The 21,298-nt window shown below is 36.2% G+C and overlaps 1 protein-coding gene across 2 annotated transcripts in view; it reads right to left on the bottom strand.

Moving 5' to 3' along the window:
• Window positions 1-7,244: 7,244 nt before the first annotated feature.
• Window positions 7,245-21,298, bottom strand: part of MTMR9 (myotubularin related protein 9) — an 80,858-nt gene continuing 66,804 nt past the window's right edge. The window contains exons 9-10 of one of the 2 annotated variants that reach the window (XM_068552101.1): window positions 19,359-19,510; window positions 7,245-11,992 (exon numbers count right to left, since the gene is read on the bottom strand). In XM_068552101.1, the coding sequence (XP_068408202.1) occupies window positions 11,829-11,992; window positions 19,359-19,510 (316 nt within the window). In that variant the 3' untranslated portion in view covers window positions 7,245-11,828. The remainder of the gene's footprint in view (window positions 11,993-19,358; window positions 19,511-21,298) is intronic. The other variant, XM_068552102.1, reaches the window with a different exon arrangement.

The raw sequence follows: 21,298 nt of genomic DNA, 5'->3' as shown, positions 1-21,298 counted from the left end.
TTTTTTTTTAACATCTTTATTTGAGTATAATTGCTTTACAATATTGTGTTAGTTTCTGCTGTATAACAAAGTGAATCAGCTATGTGTATACATATATCCCTATATGCCCTCCCTCTTGTGTCTCCTTCCCACCCTCCCTATCCCACCCCTCTAGGTGGTCACAAAGCACTGAGCTGATCTCCCCATGTGATGCAGCTGCTTCCCACTAGCTCTTTTACATTTGGTAGTGTATGTATGTCAGTTCTACTCTCACTTCATCCTAGCTTACCCTTCCCCTTCCCCATATGGTGTTTTTCTCTGACTTACTTCACTCTGTATGACAGACTCTGTGTCCATCCACCTCACTACAAATAACTCCATTTCGTTTCTTTTTATGGCAAAGTAATATTCCACTGTATATATGTGCCACATCTTCTTTATCCATTCACCTGTCAATGGACACTTAGGTTGCTTCCATGTCCTAGCTATTTAAAGAGTGCTGCAGTGAAGATTGTGGTACATGACTCTTTTTGAATTATGGTTTTCTTAGGGTATATGCCCAGTAGTGGGATTGCTGGGTCATATGATAGTTCTATTTTTAGTTTTTTTTGTTTTTTGTTTTTTAAATTATTTACTTATTTATTTATGGCTGTGTTGGGTCTTCGTTTCTGTGTGAGGGCTTTCTCTAGTTGTGGCAAGCGGGGGCCACTCTTCATCACGGTGTGCGGGCCTCTCACTATCGCAGCCTCTCTTGTTGCGGAGCACAGGCTCCAGACACGCAGGCTCAGTAATTGTGGCTCATGGGCCTAGCTGCTCTGCAGCATGTGGGATCTTCCCAGACCAGGGCTCAAACCCATTTCCCCTGCATTAGCAGGCAGATTCTCAACCACTGCGCCACCAGGGAAGCCCTATTTTTAGTTTTTTAAGGAACCTCCATAGTGACTATATCAATTTACATTCCCACCAACAGTGCAAGAGGGTTCCCTTTTCTCCAAACCCTCTCCAGCATTTATTGTTTGTAGAGTTTTTGATGATGGCCATTCTGACCAGTGTGAGGTGAAACCTCGTTGTAGTTTTGATTTGCATTTCTCTAATGATGAGTGACGTTGAGCATCCATTCATGTGTTTGTTGGCAATCTGTATATCTCCTTTGGAGAAATGTCTATTTAGATCTTCTGCCCATTTTTGGATTGGGTTGTTTGTTTATTGATATTGAGCTGCACGAGCTGCTTGTATATTTTGGAGATTAATCCTTTGTCAGTTGCTTCATTTGCAAATATTTTCTCCCATCCTGAGGGTTGTCTTTTTATCTTGTTTATGGTTTCCTTTGCTGTGCAAAAGCTTTTAAGTTTCATTAGGTTCCATTTGTTTATTTTTGTGTTTATTTCCCTTTCTCTAGGAGGTGGGTCAGAAAGGATCTTGCTGTCGTTTATGTCAAAGAGTGTTCTTCCTATGTTTCCACTAAGAGTTTTATAGTGTCTGGGCTTACATTTAGGTCTTTAATCCATTTTGAGTTCATTTTTGTGTATGGTGTTAGTTAGTGTTCTAATTTCATTCTTTTACATGTAGCTGTCTAGTTTTCCCAGCACCACTTACTGAAGAGGCTGTCTTTTCTCCGCTGTATATTTTTGCCTCCTTTATCAAAGATAAGGTGACCATATGTACGTGAGTTTACCTCTGGGCTTTCTATCCTGTTCCATTGATCTATATTTCTGTTTTTGTGCCAGTACTATACTGTCTTGATTACTGTAGCTTTGTAGTATAGTCTGAAGTCAGGGAGCCTGATTCCTCCAGCTCTGTTTTTCTTTCTCAGGATTGCTTTGGCTATTTGGGGTTTTTTGTGTGTCCATACAAATTGTGAAATTTTTTGCTCTAGTCTGTGAAAAATGCCATTGGTAGTTTCATAGGGATTGCGTTGAATATGTAGATTTCTTTGGGTAGTATAGTCCTTTTCACAATGTTGATTCTTCCAATCCAAGAACATGGTATATCTCTCCATCTGTTGGTATCATCTTTAATTTCTTTCATCAGTGTCTTATAGTTTTCTGCATACAGGTCTTTTGTCTCCCTTGGTAGGTTTATTCCTAGGTATTTTACTCTTTGTGTTGCAATGGTAAATGGGAGTGTTTCCTTAATTTCTCTTTCAGATTTTTCATCATTAGTGTATAGGAATGCAAGAGATTTCTGTACATTAATTTTGTATCCCGCTACTTTACCAGATTCATTGATTAGCTCTAGTAGTTTTCTGGTAGCTTCTTTAGGATTCTCTATGTATAGTATCATGTCATCTGCAAACAGTGACAGTTTTACTTCTTTTCTGATTTGGATTCCTTTTATTTCTTTTTCTTCTCTGATTTCTGTGGCTTAAAACTTCCAAAACTGTGTTGAATAATTGTGGTGAGACTAGGCATCCTTGTCTTGTTCCTGATTTTAGAGGAAATGGTTTCAGTTTTTCACCATTGAGAACAATGTTGGCTGTGGGTTTGTCATATATGGCCTTTATTATGTTGAGGTAGGTTCCCTCTATGCTTACTTTCTGGAGAGTTTTTATCGTACATGGGTGTTGAATTTTATCAAAAGCTTTATCTGCATCTATTGAGATTATCATGTGTTTTTTTTTCCTTCACTTTGTTAATATGGCGTATCTCATTGATTGATTTGCATATATTGAGGAATCCTTGCAATCCTGGGATAAAGCCTACTTGATCATGTTGTATGATCCTTTTAATGTGCTGTTGGATTCTGTTTGCTAATATTTTGTTGAGGATTTTTGCATCTATGTTCATCAGTGATATTGGCCTGTAGTTTTTTTGTGTGACATCTTTGTCTGGTTTTGGTATCAGGGTGATGGTGGCCTTGTAGAATGAATTTGGGAGTGTTCCTCTGCTATATTTTGGAAAAGTTTGAGAAGGATAGGTGTTAGCTATTCTCTAAATGTTTGATAGAATTTGCCTGTGAAGCCATCCGATCCTGGGCTTTTGTTTGTTGGAAGATTTTTAATCAGTTTCCATTTCAGTGCTTGTGATTGGTCAGTTAATATTTTCTATTTCTTCCTGTTTCAGTCTCGGAAGTTTGTGCTTTTCTAAGAATTTGTCCATTTCTTCCAGGTTGTCCATTTTATAGGCATATAGTTGCTCGTAGTAATCCCTCATGATTCTTTGTATTTCTCCGTTGTCAGTTGTTACTTCTCCTTTTTCATTGCTAATTCTGTTGATTTGAGTCGTCTCCCTTTTTTTCTTGATGAGTCTGGCTAGTGGTTTATCAATTTTGTTTATCTTCTAAAAGAACCAGCTTTTAGTTTTATTGATCTTTGCTATTGTTTCCTTCTTTCTCATTTATTTCTGCTCTGATCTTTATGATTTCTTTCCTTCTGCTAACTTTGGGGTTTTATTGTTCTTCTTTCTCTAATTGCTTTAGGCGTAAGGTTAGGTTGTTTGAGATTTTTCTTGTTCCTTGAGGTAGGATTGTATTGCTATAAACTTCCCTCTTAGAACTGCTTTTCCTGCATCCCATAGGTTTTGGGTCATCGTGTTTTCCTTGTCATTTGTTTCTAGGTATTTTTGATTTCCCTTTGATTTCTTCAGTGATCTCTTGGTTATTTAGTAGTGTATTGTTTAGCCTCCATGTGTTTGTATTTTTTACACTTTTTTCCCTGTAATTGATATTTAGTCTCAGAGCGTTGTGGTCAGAAAAGATACATGATACGATTTCAATTTTCTTAAATTTACCAAGGCTTGATTTGTAACCCAAGATACAATCTGTCCTGGAGAATGTTCCATGAGCCCTTGAGAAGAAAGTGCTTTCTGTTTTTTTTGAATGGAATGTCCTATAAATATCAATTAAGTCCATCTTGTTTAATGTGTCATTTAAAGCTTGGGTTTCCTTATTTATTTTCAGTTTCGATGATCTGTCCATTGGTGAAAGTGGGGTGTTAAAGTCCCCTACTATGATTGTGTTACTGTCGATTTCCCCTTTTATGGCTGTTACTATTTGCCTTATGTATTGAGGTGCTCCTATGTTGGGTGCATAAATATTTATAATTGTTATATCTTCTTCTTGGATTGACCCCTTGATCATTATGTAGTGTCCTTCTTTGTCTCTTGTAATAGTCTTTATTTTAAAGTCTATTTTGTCTGATATGAGAATTGCTACTCCAGCTTTCTTTTGATTTCCATTGCATGGAATCTTTTTCCATCCCCTCACTTTCAGTCTGTATGTGTCCCTAGGTCTGTAGTGGGTCTCTTGTAGACAGCATATATACAGGTCTTATTTTTGTATTCATTCAGGCAGTCTATGTCTTTTGGTTGGAGCATTTAACCCATTTACATTTAAGGTAATTATTGATATGTATGTTCCTATTACCGTTTTCTTAATTGTTTTGGGTTTTTGTAGGTCTTTTCCTTCTCTTGTGTTTCCTGCCTAGAGAAGTTCCTTTAGTGTTTGTTGTAAAGCTAGCTTGGTGTTGCTGAATTCTCTTAACTTTTGCTTGTCTGTAAAGGTTTTTATTTCTCTGTCAAGTCTGAATGAGATCCTTGCTGGGCAGAGTAATCTTGGTTGTAGGTTTTTCCCTTTCATCACTTTAAATTATGTCCTGCCATTCCCTTCTGGCTTGCAGAGTTTCTGCTGAAAGATCAGCTGTTAAGCTTATGGGGATTCCCTTGTATGTTATTTGTTGCTTTTCTCTTGCTGCTTTTAATATTCTTTCTTTATATTTAATTTTTGATAGTTTGATTAATATGTGTCTTGTTTTGTTTCTCCTTGGATTTATCCTCTTTGGGACTCTCTATGCTTCCTGGATTTGATTGACTGTTTCCTTTCCCATGTTAGGGAAGTTTTCAACTATAATCTCTTCAAATATTTTCTCAGACCCTTTCTTTTTCTTTTCTTCTTCTGGGATCCCTATAATTGGAATGATGGTGCGTTTCATGTTGTCCCAGAGGCCTCTGAGACTGTCCTCAATTCTTTTCATTCTTTTTTCTTTATCCTGCTCTGTGGTAGTTATTTCCACTATTTTATCTTCCAGGTCACTTATCCATTCTTCTGCCTCAGTTATTCTGCTATTGATTCCTTCTAGAGAATTTTTAATTTCATTTATTGTGTTGTCATCATTGTTTGTTTGCTCTTTAGTTCTTCTAGGTCCTTGTTAAACATTTCTTGTATTTTCTCCATTCTATTTCCAAGATTTTGGATCATCTTTACTGTCATTAGTCTGAATTCTTTTTCACGTTGACTGCCTATTTCCTCTTCATTTGTTTGGTCTGGTGGGTTTTTACCTTGCTCCTTCATCTGCTGCAACCCGATTTTAAATGACTCTCTTTGCCTAGAGGCCCTGGGGATTTTTACCCCCTCTTCATATTTAAAGTCTAATGGTTTTGCTAGGATATGTCTTGAAACTGACCAATCTGGATCCAAGTCTACTTAGACTTTATTTCTGGAAACAGTTCTTGGATTATAGGTTTAAATATTTGTCCTGTTCCATTATTTTGTTTTTCTTCTTCAGGGACTACAATTATTCATATATTGGCTCTTCTCTGAGTGTCCTCTATGTCCATCGCTTTCTCTCTCATCCTTTTTGCTTACTATTTTTATTTTCACTCTTGGCCTTTCATGCTTTTCTTCAACGTTTTTAAATAAATCTTCAGTTGAACCTATTCTCCCTTGAGTAATTTCACCTTCAAGATGACTTTGTCTTTATTCCTCAAATTCTTTCCTGAGTTCATTTAACTCTTGTTTTCTACCTTCCTGTTTCATTTTTGGTTATTTCTGTTGTGAGTTTTCTGATTTCTCATTTGAGGTTTTTTTCCATATCATATACAGAAATTTTGTTTAAAGGTATTTATTCCTTTTGGAATGTGTGTTAGTTTTATTTTGCTTAATGTTTCATTTATTGGGGGATAATTTTCATCAGCTGAAATATTTTTATCCTCATTTTAATTTTATAGCTTTGCATAAATACTGTCTATTTTCTGTTCACTTTGTGCTTTTAAATTTTTTAAAAATAATTTTAAACTTACAAATACGTTTTCAGTCTTTCCTTTTCCTCTATAAGCTCCATAATTTACAAGAATACAGACTTGTTTGGTAGAATGTCCCTTAATTTAAAGGTTGCCTGATGCTTCCTCATAATTAGATTCAGGTTGTGCTTTTTGTTTTTTGCAAAAAATGCCATAAAAGTGATGCTGTGTTCTCAGTGGATCCTATCAGAAGGCACATGATGTTGATTTATTCCATTACTAGTGACGTTAATTATGTTTGGATTAGGTGGTATCTACCAGGCTCCTTCACTGTAAAGTTACTGTTTTCCTCTTTGTAACTGGTAAGTATTTTATGGAAAGATACTTTGAGACTATATGCTTTTGCTCACAAACTTTCACCTGCTAGTTTTAGCATCCACTGACAATGATTCCCTAGATCAGTTATTACTAGTGACTAAACAGTGATTTTCTAATGTCATCATTCTTTCTACATTTCATAGTTGGCATTCTACCCGAAGGAAGAGCTTTGCCTTTTCCTTCATTGATTTATTCATATCAATACATACTGAATAAACAGTATGTGTAATATATACTCCTAATTCTTAGGAGATATAGGTGGAAAGTGTTTAGGTGGAAAGGTCATGATGTCTACAGCTTACCCTCAAATGTTACAGCAAAATAATAGCAATCATACATACACTCAAGGGTGTTAAAGCAAATGTGAAAAAATGTTATACTGTTCACCTAGATTGAATATTTAAGGAATATCACTGTACTATTTTGCAACTTTTTTGCAGAGCTGAATTTTTTCAAAATGTAAGGTCCAAATATATATATAGCAATTTTAATCAAGACACTGCCAAAGCCTTCACAAATATTTGAAAAAGTCAGCCTGTAGATTTAATTTACTGCATTTGAATGTATTCAAAGTTTATTACCATTGTCTCTAGATATTTAACACTAGCATCTGTGCAACAGTCCTCTGAGGCAGAGGGAGAACATGACACATAAATCTTATACACTAAGAGAACAGTACCATGTTCGACACGTTTGTTTCTTGATTCAGTAAACCAAGCTTGACAGAGCAGCCAACTCAAGATAAATGATTCCAGTCTTAGGACATAAGTGAACTTACCACTTAAGGGAACATTACAAATAATACTAAAATGTTATGCAGACTTAACGGAAGTTCAGGATTTCCCCTATATGCTGACAGGTTCATCATATAGAAACCTGTACATTACAGCACTCTGAGGTTGAGGTTTTAGCAAAGCATACATTACAGACACATTTGCTATACAGTGCAGTTTTATTGTGTAAGACATGAATAATAGTGCACTTAAATCCAAGAGTCACATTCAAATATATCAAGAGTCACAATTCAAATACATGGCTACTGAAGAAATACATACTTTTTTTTAAATTTATTTTTTAAAATAACTAAGTTGTGCAAGTACAACACTTTCAGTGTAGATGATAATAGATCTATAAGGATTCTAAAAAGCAAAACTCAGGGTGTATTTGTGTAGAATAATCCACCTCTCCAAAAATACATGCATTTGAAAAAGTGAAGCAAATGTCTTGGGCAGACAGACACAGGCAGTGTTGCACAACTTGTTTTTATTACAAATCACAAATATATTTAATCTGTATACTCACAGATAAACAGAATGGCCCTAGAAGACAGTAAGCTCTCATCGTGAAGTATCTTCCACGACAATGCAGTGTCTGCAGTGAGCCCCGTTATTTTTCATTAATTAAGCAGAAACTACAGTTCTGCACTGTAGTTCAAAAATAGGACATTAGTTTATTTTAAAGGGAATTTAGATTAGAAGTTCAGACTTTCTAAAACCTAGCCCTAAAGTTTCAGAAGGTCTCTTCTGGGCTTTTGGTTTAAAGGAAGAAAATGCTGTGGACACTAGATTATAAGGACTGAGTGAAGGCAGAAGTCGTTTTATTCAAGAAAACAAAAATTAGCATTTCATACCATCTGAGAATAAATATTAATGTAGAAACCAGTCTTTTACTGTTTTTTGTTAAGATGGTGAATTACACAAAAATACTACCTATAATAACTTATTGTACCAGCTCTGGAGAGGGAAGATCTGAGCCATGTTAAAGAATAAGAAATAATTAATCTGTGTTGTCCTGAGGTATAGGATAAACCTGTATCAGAGGTACTGAATGAATGACTTCATTCTCTCGTAAATTTCAAAGCTTCCAGAACCAGGGGACTAACTGTTCTAAATACTGCCCATTTTTTGTCCAGGAAACACCTCTCTGATAAAGAGTGCTCCTAATAGGCTCATGTCGTTTTAATTCATTATATCTGGATATGGGTAAATACCGAAACTGTGTCTCAGGTTAAGGTCTGATAGTAAGTGAACCTGATGACTTAGTTAAGACTGACAATTAAAACAGCTAATCTTGAAACCAGATAACTTTAAGAGTTACATCTTTAAGCAGATTATTTTTAAATGCAGCAAAATGTTCCTATTTTTCACTTCAAGAGACAATTACTGGTCAAATCTTTTCCATGATATTGACTTTTTTATTTAACATAAATACTGACTGAATCAAAGAATAAAATCTCACTAAATTTTCATCCTTTAAAATGAAAAGCAGTGACATATCACCTCTACAAAATCAGGCTTTAGAATTCAAAGAAAAGTTTTAAAATTCTCCATACGGATCTTAAATGACTATCTATCGTCTTCCAAAGTTTTTCCAAAAATCACTTTAAAAACTTGCTTCAAAGGCCTAATTTTTCTTAGAAATAAAACAAATTTATAGGTGTCTTAAACCTATAAGGTTTTATAATTTCTGCTTGTTTTCTTCCCATTTAATAAAATCAAAATGGAAAATTTCAGCTACTGAAAAGTCTTAGACCACCCAAAAAGTTTCAGCATTTTTATATAACCAACAAACTATGTTCTTCTGATTTTTAAAAAATTATTAATTTAAATCTAAGGATCCCTGTACTGTAGCAATATTTTTAAAATATTCTTTGTGGAGCTTACTTTTTTTAAATAATTAATTAATTAATTAATTATTTATTTTATTTATGGCTGTGTTGGGTCTTCGTTTCTGTGCGAGGGCTTTCTCTAGTTGCGGCAAGTGGGGGCCGCTCTTCATCGCGGTGCGCGGACCTCTCACTATCGCAGCCTCTCTTGTTGCGGAGCACAGGCTCCAGACGCGCAGGCTCAGCAATTGTGGCTCACGGGCCTAGTCGCTCTGCGGCATGTGGAATCTTCCCAGACCAGGGCTCAAACCCGTGTCCCCTGCATTGGCAGTCAGATTCTCAACCACTGTGCCACCAGGGAAGCCCCGGGGCTTACTTTTTTCATTCCAAAAATGTAAACCAGCCTTCACAATAATGTACACGAACTTGATTATATCTCACTTTATTTTTGGCTTGTAATGGCGCAATCTGCATGCTCACTAATTCGGCCATCATTCTCTTCATTAAAGTTTTTAAAGCCATATTTATCAAAGACAATTCTCCAAACTTAACCTTTAATAAGTAGCTTCTCATAAGTATATCCACTGTAATTCTTTTTATCCAAGGGATGAGTAACTTTAATAGTATTACTAAAAACCCTCTGCAAATTATATTGAGAAAGCACTTGTCTTTGACAGAGTTCTCAGGTTTGGGGAAACCTTAGTATTTGCCTTATTAGATGACCCCTTTGAAAGTGCATTGATACCAAAGTTTGTTTTTACACCCTGTATACAGAACTGAGGTTTGGACAATCCCTAATTATAAATTAACACTAAAACACAAACTTGTCCAAACAGCTTATGAATGCTGTCTCAATAAGAGAAAGAAAAATTGAAACACTATGCTATTCTTGTACTCTGGCTCACATGTAAAATGGTCATCAGGAAGACAGGTATAAGTTGATGGCATACAATTTCTCCATGACCGAGCCTAATAAAAAATCCCTCCAAAGTTTCCACCCACAGAAGCCTTATGGCCAATTAATATTACCAGTGAGAGTCACTTCTAAAGAATCACTAAGAAAAAAACTCTCTATATGGTTTTCCTTATGGGTCCATTAACTGAGGAGAAAAAGGCTCCTCCTTCAATTTTGAGGATCCATAAAAGGCTAGGGTGTTTCCTCTTTTAAAAAATTAATAGACATTTCACACAACACACAGATATCTGCAGCGAGAAAGTACATCTTCTTTGCTCCTTGCCTTATTAGCCTTTAGGTGAGGCCTTTAATGCCCCAAGATTCATAACTATAGCCAAGAAAACAGGTCACGAATAAAACTGGGCTTGGCTTAGAGGAGAAAGCAGACAAATTTACCAGAAGAGAGCTCCAGCTGTGGATTGCTGTCTAGCCGTTTGCTACAAGTCTGAGGAAACAGAAAAAAAAAAAGCTTGGGCAACTGGAGATAGAAAGTATTTGCCACTTTCTAAGGCTTCTGAACGTGGCCATTAGATTTTGCTACAGTCGATTTTGAAGAATTAAAATTTTAACTCAATACATAGCCCTAAAGCAGGGTTCAGTTTTGTTGTGCTTTACAATGAAATGGTTATATATAGATGGGATGGAAACGGTATTGACTGCCCTTCAACTATCCTTTTAAAGGAAAACTAGAATTGACAGTATCTGTTAAAACGACCTGTGCCACAAAACAAAAATGTACAAGGAAAGCACCAAACCACAAACTTTTAGAATTGCAGGCATAAACCAGCATAGCATATAAATATAGTCGTCATTGTTTCTGTAACATTGAAACATTTCAGATTGGCTTCTGAAGTTTAAAACATCGCTGTATCATGTTCATAAACTTTCACCTCCACTTAAATTATTATTTGCCTAACATATAATGGACAAATCAGCAGAGTCAAGATAAATTTTCAAAAGGCTCAAGACAATAAGAAAATTTTAACCTTAGTATTAGTAAACTCTTAGAATATTTAAAAATAAAACACAATAAAACACACATATCCGTACATAAACCAGTGCAATAAGAACTTCAGACAAGGGCAGTGCATCTCTGGTTTAAGGAAAGCGTATTTGTAGCTTAATCATAACAACTTAACATCTATTCTAAATGACAGTTTAAGGTTACATCCAGCATTTGACACACATTTAACATGTGTGTCAAAACCCTGAAAAACCAATTCAACACTAATGATACCTTATCAGTAACAAATTCCTACTTTATTTCTATATTGTACATATTTTAGTGTCTACTGTTACAATAAATTTACTTCTGCTTAATGTAAATATCAGGACTATAGCTGTTGCCCTTGTAATTGACCTTGAATAAATATTCAGCTTTTGCTTTCTTGACAAATCAGAATGAGGATGAATTCAGCTCTGTCAGTCCAAAAATATTTTAAAGAGAATGGCTTCTTTATGTGGCAAAGATATTGGAAATGGCATGTTAAACACAAAATTCTTGGTTTACCAACCATTTCAGGTTTGAAAAATATTTCTGTATTTGGAGTGCTTCAAAGTCTAAGCCTTTTTTTAAACTAACAGATATTCCCTAAGAGATTAATCATATCCTTGACTGGCCTGGAGCACTGTTTGGAAAGTGGATGCAGAGAAAAGCTTAGGGTGAAATGGCGTATAACACAAATGGCATTAAATAGGTCACTTGTTTCATGTAAAATAAAATGACTAGCACCTCCTTCCTGCTCCCAAAGTGAAGAGGCCTAACAGGCCACATGAAACGTGAATAATTATAGTAAGTTCCATTCATAAAGTTTTGAAGAGTCCATTATATTAGAAGGTTCTCACACCTAAAGCCTTAAGTTTAAGGCTACTGTGTGAAAGTGAACTGAAGGGCAAGGGAGAGAGAGATGGGATACCAGTCCGGACGGTCCTCCAAGGGCTGCAGGGGATCTGGAATTCAGGGGCTCTCCTGCATCCCATCCTCAGTCTCCAGTTCTGCCAACTGCCGCCTAAGGATATTTACTTTTGCTTGTAATTCCTTGTTATATTCAATGATGTTAACCATTTCTTCATATGCTTCATCCAAATACTTGGAGGATCTGTTCCAACGTAGAAAAATACCTATTGAATGCACGAAAGAAAAACAGAAGGGTAAAGATACACACACTAGATTAGCATTATAATCCCATGCATTATAATCCTTCTCATTTTTTCACAATTCACATCTGTGTTTTATTATACTCTAAAATATACAGCAACCTTGAGGTACTGAAAGAGTACAACTGAATATTCAAGAAGTCACTATGAGGGAACCCCCATAAGGTTAACAGCTGATTTCTCAGCAGAAACTCTACAAGCCAGAAGGGAGTGGCATGATATATTTAAAGTGATGAAAGGGAAGAACCTACAACCAAGATTACTCTATCCAGCAAGGATCTCATTCAGATTCAAAGGAGAAATCAAAAGCTTCACAGACAAAAGCTAAGAGAATTCAGCAGCAAACCACCTCTACAACAAATGCTAAAGGAACTTCTCTAAGAGGGAAACACAGGAGAAGAAAAGGACCTACAAAAACAAATCCATAACAATTAAGAAAATGGTAATAGGAACATACATATCGATAATTATCGATAATTACCCTAAACGTGAATGGATTAAATGCTCCAACCAAAAGACACAGGCTTGCTGAATGGATACAAAAACAAGACCCATATATATGCTGTCTACAAGAGACCCACTTCAGACCTAGGGACACATACAGAATGAAAGTGAGGGGATGGAAAAAGATATTCCATGCAAATGGAAATCAAAAGAAAGCTGGAGTAGCAATACTCATATCAGACAAAACAGACTTTAAAATAAAGGATATTACAAGAGACAAGGAAGGACACTACATAACAATCAAGGGATCTATCCAAGAGGAAGATATAACAATTATAAATCTATATGCACCCAACATAGGAGCACCTCAATACATAAGGCAACTGCTAACAGCTATAAAAGAGGAAATTGACAGTAACACAATAATAGTGGGGGACTTTAACACCTCACTTACACCAATGGACAGATCATCCAAACAGAAAATTAATAAGGAAACACAAGCTTTAAATGACACAATAGACCAGATAGATTTAATGGATATTTATAGGACATTCCATCCAAAAACAGATTACACTTTCTTCTCAAGTGCGCAAAGAACATTCTCCAGGATAGATCACATCTTGGGTCACAAATCAAGCCTCAGTAAATTTAAGAAAACTGAAATCGTATCAAGCATCTTTTCTGACCACAATGCTATGAGATTAGAAATCAATTACAGGGAAAAAAACATAAAAAACACGAACACATGGAGGCTAAACAATACGTTACTAAATAGCCAAGAGATCACTGAAGAAATCAAAACATACCTAGAGACAAATTACAACAAAAAAACGCCAATCCAAAACCTCTGTGAGGCAGCAAAAGCAGTTCTAAGAGGGACGTTTATAGCAATACAAGCCTACCTCAAGAAACAAGAAAAATCTCAAATAAACAATCTAACCTTACACCTAAAGGAACTAGAGAAAGAAGAACAAACAAAACCCAAAGTTAGCAGAAGGAAAGGAATCATAAAGATCAGAGCAGAAATAAATGAAATAGAAACAAAGAAAACAATAGCAAAGATCAATAAAACTAAAAGCTAGTTCTTTGAGAAGATACACAAAATTGATAAACCATAGCCAGACTCATCAAGAAAAAGAGGGAGGGGACAAATCAATAAAATTAGAAATGAAAAAGGAGAAGTTACAACAGACACAGCAGAAATACAAAGCATCCTAAGAGACTACTACAAGCAACTCTATGCCAATAAAATGGACAACCTGGAAGAAATGGACAAATTCTTAGAAAGGGATAACCTTCCAAGACTGAACCAGGAAGAAACAGAAAATATGAACAGACCAATCTCAAGTAATGAAATTGAAACTGTGATTAAAAATCTTCCAACAAACAAAAGTCCAGGACCAGATGGCTTCACAGGTGAATTCTATCAAATATTTAGAGACGAGATAACACCCATCGTTCTCAAACTCTTCCAAAAAATTGCAGAGGAAGGAACACTCCCAAACTCATTCTATGAGGCCACCATCACCCTGATACCAAAACCAGACAAAGATACTACAAAAAAAGAAAATTACAGACCAACATCACTGATGAATATAGATGCGAGAATCCTCAACAAAATACTAGCAAACTTCAGAATCCAGCAACACATTAAAAGGATCATACACCATGATCAAGTGGGATTTATCCCAGGGATGCAAGGATTCTTCAATATACGCAAATCAATCAATGTGATACACCATATTAACAAATTGAAGAAGAAAAACCATATGATCATCTCAATAGATGCAGGAAAAGCTTTTGACAAAACTCAACACCCATTTATGATAAAAACTCTCCAGAAAGTAGGCACAGAGGGAACCTACCTCAACATAATAAAGGCCATATATGACAAACCCACAGCAAACATCATTCTCAATGGTGAAAAACTGAAACCATTTCCTCTAAGATCAGGAACAAGACAAGGATGTCCCCTCTCACCACTATTATTCAACTTAGTTTTGGAAGTCCTAACCACAGCATTCAGAGAAGAAAAAGAAATAAAAGGAATACAAACTGGAAAAGAAGAAGTGAAACTGTCACTGTTTGCAGATGACGTGATACTATACATAGAGAATCTTAAAGATGCTACCAGAAAACAACTAGAGCTAATCAATGAATGTGGTAAAGTTACAGGATACAAAATTAATGCACAGAAATCTCTTGCATTCCTATACACTAATGATGAAAAATCTGAAAGAGAAATTAAGGAAACACTCCCAAGGAAACACTCCCATTTACCACTGCAACAAAAAGAATAAAATACCTAGGAATAAACCTACCAAGGGAGACAAAAGACCTGTATGCTGAAAACTATAAGACACCGATGAAAGAAATTAAAGATGATACCAACAGATGGAGAGATATACCATGTTCTTGGATTGGAAGAATCAATATTGTGAAAATGACTCTACTACCCAAAGCACTCTACAGATTCAATGCAATCCCTATCAAATTACCATGGCATTTTTTACAGAACTAGAACAAAAAATCTTAATATCTGTATGGAGACACAGAAGACCCCGAATAGCCAAAGCAGTCTTGAGGGAAAAAAATGGAGCTGGAGGAATCAGACTCCCTGACTTCAGACTATACTCCAAAGCTACAGTAATCAAGACAATATGGTACTGGCACAAAAACAGAAACATAGATCAATGAAACAGGATAGAAAGCCCAGAGATAAACCCACGCACCTATGGTCAACTAATCTATGACAGAGGAGGCAAGGATATACAATGGAGAAAAGACAGTCTCTTCAATACGTGATGCTGGGAAAACTGGACAGCTACATGTAAAAGAATGAAATTAGAACACTCCCTAACACCATACACAAAAATAAACTCAAAATGGATTCGAGACCTAAATGTAAGACTGGACACTATAAAACTCTTAGAAGAAAACACAGGAAGAACACTCTCTGACATAAATCACAGCAAGACCTTTTTTGATCCACCTCCTAGAGTAATGGAAATAAAAATAAACAAATGGGACTAATGAAACTTCAAAGCTTTTGCACAGCAAAGGAAACTACAAACAAGACGAAAAGACAACCCTCTGAATGGGAGAAAATACTTGCAAACAAATCAATGGACATAGGATTAATCTCCAAAATGTACAAACAGCTCATGCAGCTCAATATTAAAAAAACAAACAACCCACTCAAAAAATGGGCAGAAGACCTAAATAGACATTTTTCCAAAGAAGACATACAGACAGCCATGAAGCACATGAAAAGATGCTCAACATCACTAATTATTAGAGAAATGCAAATCAAAACTACAATGAGATATCACCTCACGGCAGTCAGAATGGGTATCATCAGAAAATCTACGAACAACAAATGCTGGAGAGGGTGTGGAGAAAAGGGAACCCTCTTGCACTGTTGGTGGGAATGTAAACTGATACAGCCACTATGGAGAACAGTATGGAGGTTCCTTATAAAACTAAAAATAGAATTACCATATGACCCAGCAATCCCACTACTGGGCATATACCCTGAGAAAACCATAATTCAAAAAGACACATGCACCCCAATGTTCATTGCAACACTATTTACAATAGCCAGGTCATGGAAGCAACCTAAATGCCCATCAACAGATGAACGGATAAAGAAGATGTGGTACATATATACAATGGAATGTTACTCAGCCATAAAAAGGAACAAAACTGGGTCATTTGTAACGACGTGGATGGATCTAGAGACTGTCATACAGAGTGAAGTAAGTCAGAAAGAGAAAAACAAATATTGTATATTAACACATATATGTGGAACCTAGAAAAATGGTACAGATGAACGAGTTTGCAGGGCAGAAATTGAGACACAGATGTAGAGAACAAACGTATGGACACCAAGGGGGGAAAGCGGCCTGGGGGTGGGGGTGGTGGTGGGATGAACTGGGAGATTGGGATTGACATGTATACACTAATATGTATAAAATGGATAACTAATAAGAACCTGCTGTATAAAAAAATAAAATTCAAAAATTCAAAAAAAAAGTCACTATGTACATGCTCATTAATTCTTCAAAAACCCCTCAAAATTATGAAATAGATCAAAATCCCGTTCTCTGATATATTCAGGAATACAAACTGATCATTTACAATGCGATAAACTTTATAGTTTCACAATACAAATCTTTCTTTCTTTCTTTAAACAATTACAGAATTTTATCCAGACCTGTAAGACCTACATGTGTGAAATCACTTTCACTGGAAAAGTGGCAGTTATAGCAAAAGCAGAACTACACAAACTGTTATTTAAAAGCCTAAACTTCAGCACTCTCTCTCCCTCTGTGTTACTTACGAGACAGTCTTCCAATTCTGTAGGCAACTGCTTCTTTCCCCAAATAACAATAATTATCCTTTTATTATGGAGTAAAAGACATTTTCTCCTCTACACAGATGTACGTTAACATATCAGCCCAAAGTAACGGCTTAAAGATACTCAAGTCAGGAGGCACAAACACCTTCCAGGCTGCAACAAGTCAGCAGCTGGCAAGTTCACAAAGGTTTTATGATTAGAATACTTTGTATTAGAATACTTTCCATAAACCAAACTGCCATGCACCCTAGGGAGTCCTTCTGTAATGTGTCCAAATGTTAGAAGAAGAAGATAGAAACAAAGACTAAAGACTGACCTGTGTTGATTTTTCTATTAAATGAGCTTATTTTTAAAACCCTGTTCTTCAATACAGGAATCACTTAATGGTTGACTACGATGACTGCAATGTAATTATAAACAGCAGAGAGACATTTTAAGGCCAGAGTAGTGTCATTATACAATCCATATACTTACCAGGAGAATATTATACCTAACATAGGATTTCTTCCAGTTCTAAGTTGAGGAGGTACTAAACATACAGAGAAACCCCTTTCTTAATGGAGTAGCAGGAACTCATGCATATAACAAAAAAATTTTCTTCAATCAATCACAATCCCTAAACTGTCAATGAGGTTTAGTAAAAACAAGTTAAATTGTCCTTTAGGCCATCGGACTCCCAATTTTGGCTTTCCTCCCAACTAACTAGATTCTCGTTTCAGTTATTAAACATGACAGTAGCTTTTAGGTAAATTGTCCCAGAAGTCTTAAACAAGTAGTACAGCTGTAATCTCTCATTTAAGAGATCACCTGTCCTGCATATGTGACTATCTAAACACTCAATAAGCAAGGAGAAGTTCTGAGCAGCCCCAAATCCCCAAAGCACTAAAGCTCAGACTCAGAGACCCTGGAGACTGAGGCCACTTTCCCACAATTCTAACTAGGGGACACCTCGACTGATAAGATTAGAAGCATAAACTGAGGGGGAGGAAGCAGCTAATGACAGATATGCCAGGTGGAACAAGCCGTGAGAACTGACAGCCAGAGAAGTGACAGAAACAGGCTCGGTCTCAAAACAAGGAAGCAAAGCAACCTGAGACCCTTTTATACACAATGGGCAGTTTCCACACAAGAATTGCCCTTGAGAGCATAACGTATTAGAACACAGTATACTAACTGACATTTATAGTACTTCAGTTTACCAAACAGCTATCATTCCTGTGTGTATGCCTTATATTGTTTAATATAAAGATGAATAAAAATGTACGTACTACCTTCAAATTGGTTAAAAAGAAATTAAATGGTATTTTATAGTCTTTTGTTTAATGAACGGATAATATGTTTTAGATAGGTTTTGGTTACTTTTTTAAAAACAAGCTTTAGTATTTAAGGAGATAAGCTTCAGGAATCTGAAAAATTAATGCAGGTAAAACACGTTCTGGAGAATAGACATGAAAATTAAGCCTGGATTACTGTTCCACACAAACAGGACATCTGTCTTACTGCATTGATGGACGGCATTTATGTACGTTTCATGGAATCTGACTAGAATGACTAGCTCATTACCCCTTCAACAGCCTTCAACAGAAGAATCTACCTAAGGACTACTTAATAAAGCAAACAGAAACCATCTCCTAGGAGCTTCCAGTTTATTCCTGTCCCAACCACCTATCACTTTTCTACACAAAAAGTAATATACTTTTCCTCACACCCATTAGGATGGCCTATCAAAGGGGGGGAAAAGCAGAAAATAACAAGCATTGATGAAGATGTGGAGAAACTGGAACCCTTATTCGTTGCTGGTGGGGTTGTAAAATGATGCAGTCATTACGGAAAACAGAATTACTGTTCCTCAAAATACTGAACATAGAATTACCACATGATCCAGCAATTCCACTTCTGGGTACATACCCCAAAGAATGGAAAGCAGGGCCTCAAAGAGATGTTTGCACACCTGTGTGCCAAAACGTGGAGGCAACCCAAGTGCCCACTGACGGATGGATAAATAAAACGTCACGCACACACACACACAATGGAAAATTACTCAGCCTTAAAGAGGAAGGAGATCCTGTCCCATGCTACCACATGGATGAGCCTTGAGCACATTAATTATGCTAAGTGAAATAAGCCAGTCACAAAAGGACAAATACTGTATGGTTCCACTTATATGAGGTACCTGGAGTAGTCAGATCCAGAGACAGAAAGAAGAATGGTGGTTGCCTGGGGCTGGAGAGGGGCCCTGAGAAGTTGTTTATGGGTACAGAGATTTAGCTTTACAAGATGAAAAGTTCTGGAGACCTGTTTCACAGCAACATGATATACTTAACCATACTGAATTGCACACTCAAAGATGGTTAAGTTGGTAAATTTTGTGTTTTTGTCACAATAAAAAAAAAAGTAATGTACCTTCTTATCTTGAGAAAATATCCGATATAAACAGCAGTATCCATGTACTCGTGTACCCACAGGCAGTCAAGAGAACATCCTAGACTCTATTAATAAAAGGTTTGCAAAGGATGCATGGCTTACCCTCCCACAGCTGAAGACTCTGTGGAGCAACCGAAGGCCAGATGACAAGATTGTTGGCTTCAAAGAGAGGGTTGGTGAACTTACTCAGTTCACTGGGCCGGTTCACCCAGGACCATAGAGACATCGTTTTCTGCTGTAGCTTCAACTTACATCTGATCAAGAAAGAAAATTGCCATTAAAGCAATTAATTTATGACAACCACTATTAAATGCTCCTTCTAATAGGACAATTTCTTTTCTCTGTATGTTAGAAAGCAGAACACAAGACTTGTAGCAGAGGAACAAAATGTTGTAAAATTAAAATATTTGTCAGCATTTTTACCTGTCAACAACATCAAAACAAACACTGTTTTGCAGGCTTCCAAAGCTGGCAACAAAGAGTTAATCCACCAAGAAGATATAATAATTATAAATATATATGTATGTTGCACCCGAGCCACAAAACTTATGAAGCAAAAACTGACGTAATGGAACAGAGAAACAGACAATTCTCTAATATAGTTGAGGATTTCACTATCCCAATAACTAGACAGAAGATAAATAAGGAAATGTAGGACTTGAACAAAATGTAAGACAAATATAGAAAACTCTACCCAACAGCAGAACACACATTCTTCTCAAGTGGACATGAAGCATTCTCCAGGCCAGACCACGTGGTAGGCCACAAAACAAAGCGCAATAAATTTTAAAAGACTGAGATCATCCAAAGCATCTTCTTCAACCACAAGGGAATGAAGTTAGAAATTGATAACAGAAGAAAAACTGGAAAATTCATAAATATGTGGAATTATATAACACACTTTCAAACAACCAATGGTTTAAAGAAGACATCACAAGAGAAGTTAGAAAATACTTACTTACAGATGAATGAAAACAAAAACACAACATGCTAACACAACTCCTGTGAAAGTAATGCTCAGAGGGAAATTTATAGCAAGAACCTATGTTAAAAAAGAAAGATCTCAAATCAATAATCTAACTTTACACCTTAAGGAACTAGACAAAGGAGAGCAAACTAAGCCAATGCTTGCAGAAGGAAGGAAAAAATAAGATTACAGAGGAGACAGGCAAAAAAACTTTTTTAAAGAATAACATCAATGAGACCAAAAGTTGGTTCTCTGAAAAGATCAACAAAATTGTTCCTCTGGATAGAATGACAAAGAAAAAGGAAGATGCAAATAACTAAAATCAAAAATGAAAATGGGACATTACTACTGACCTTACAGAAATAAAAAAGATTTTAAGAAAATACTATTAACAACTGCACACCAACAAATTAGATAATCTGGGTGAAATGGACACATTCCTATAAACACAAAAATTACCTAAACTGACTGAAGAAATAAAAAATCTCAACAGACCTATAACAAATAAGGAAATTGACTCAGTAACAAATACTCTCTCCACAAAGAAAAGTCTAGGACCAGATGGTTTCACTGGTAAATTCTATCAAATATAAAAGAAAAATGAACACCAATCCTTCTCAAACTCCCCAACAAATAGAAAAGGAAGGAATATTTCCTAACTCATTTTATGAAGCTATTATCACCCTGATGCCAATGATACAAGAAAACTGTAATAGGCCAATGTCCCTTACTAATATAGATGCAAAAATTCTCAGCAAACTACTAGCAAACCAAATACAACAGCATATTAAAAGGATTATATAGCATGACCAAGCAAGATTTATCCTAAGTATATGAGAATGGTTCAACATAAGAAAATCAATCAATGTAATACACCACATTAACAGAACAAAGGGAGAAAAACCACATGATCATTGCAATTAATGCAGAAAAAGCAGATGACAAAACCGAACATCTTTTCATGATAAAAACACTCAATAAGGGGCTTCCCTGGTGGCGCACTGGTTGAGAATCTGCCTGCCAATGCAGGGGACACGGGTTCGAGCCCTGGTCTGGGAAGACCCCACATGCCACG

Source organism: Eschrichtius robustus, chromosome 10, assembly GCF_028021215.1.
Source record: "Eschrichtius robustus isolate mEscRob2 chromosome 10, mEscRob2.pri, whole genome shotgun sequence".
Taxonomy (NCBI): domain Eukaryota; kingdom Metazoa; phylum Chordata; class Mammalia; order Artiodactyla; family Eschrichtiidae; genus Eschrichtius; species Eschrichtius robustus.
This window is presented reverse-complemented; position numbering and strand designations above follow the sequence as displayed.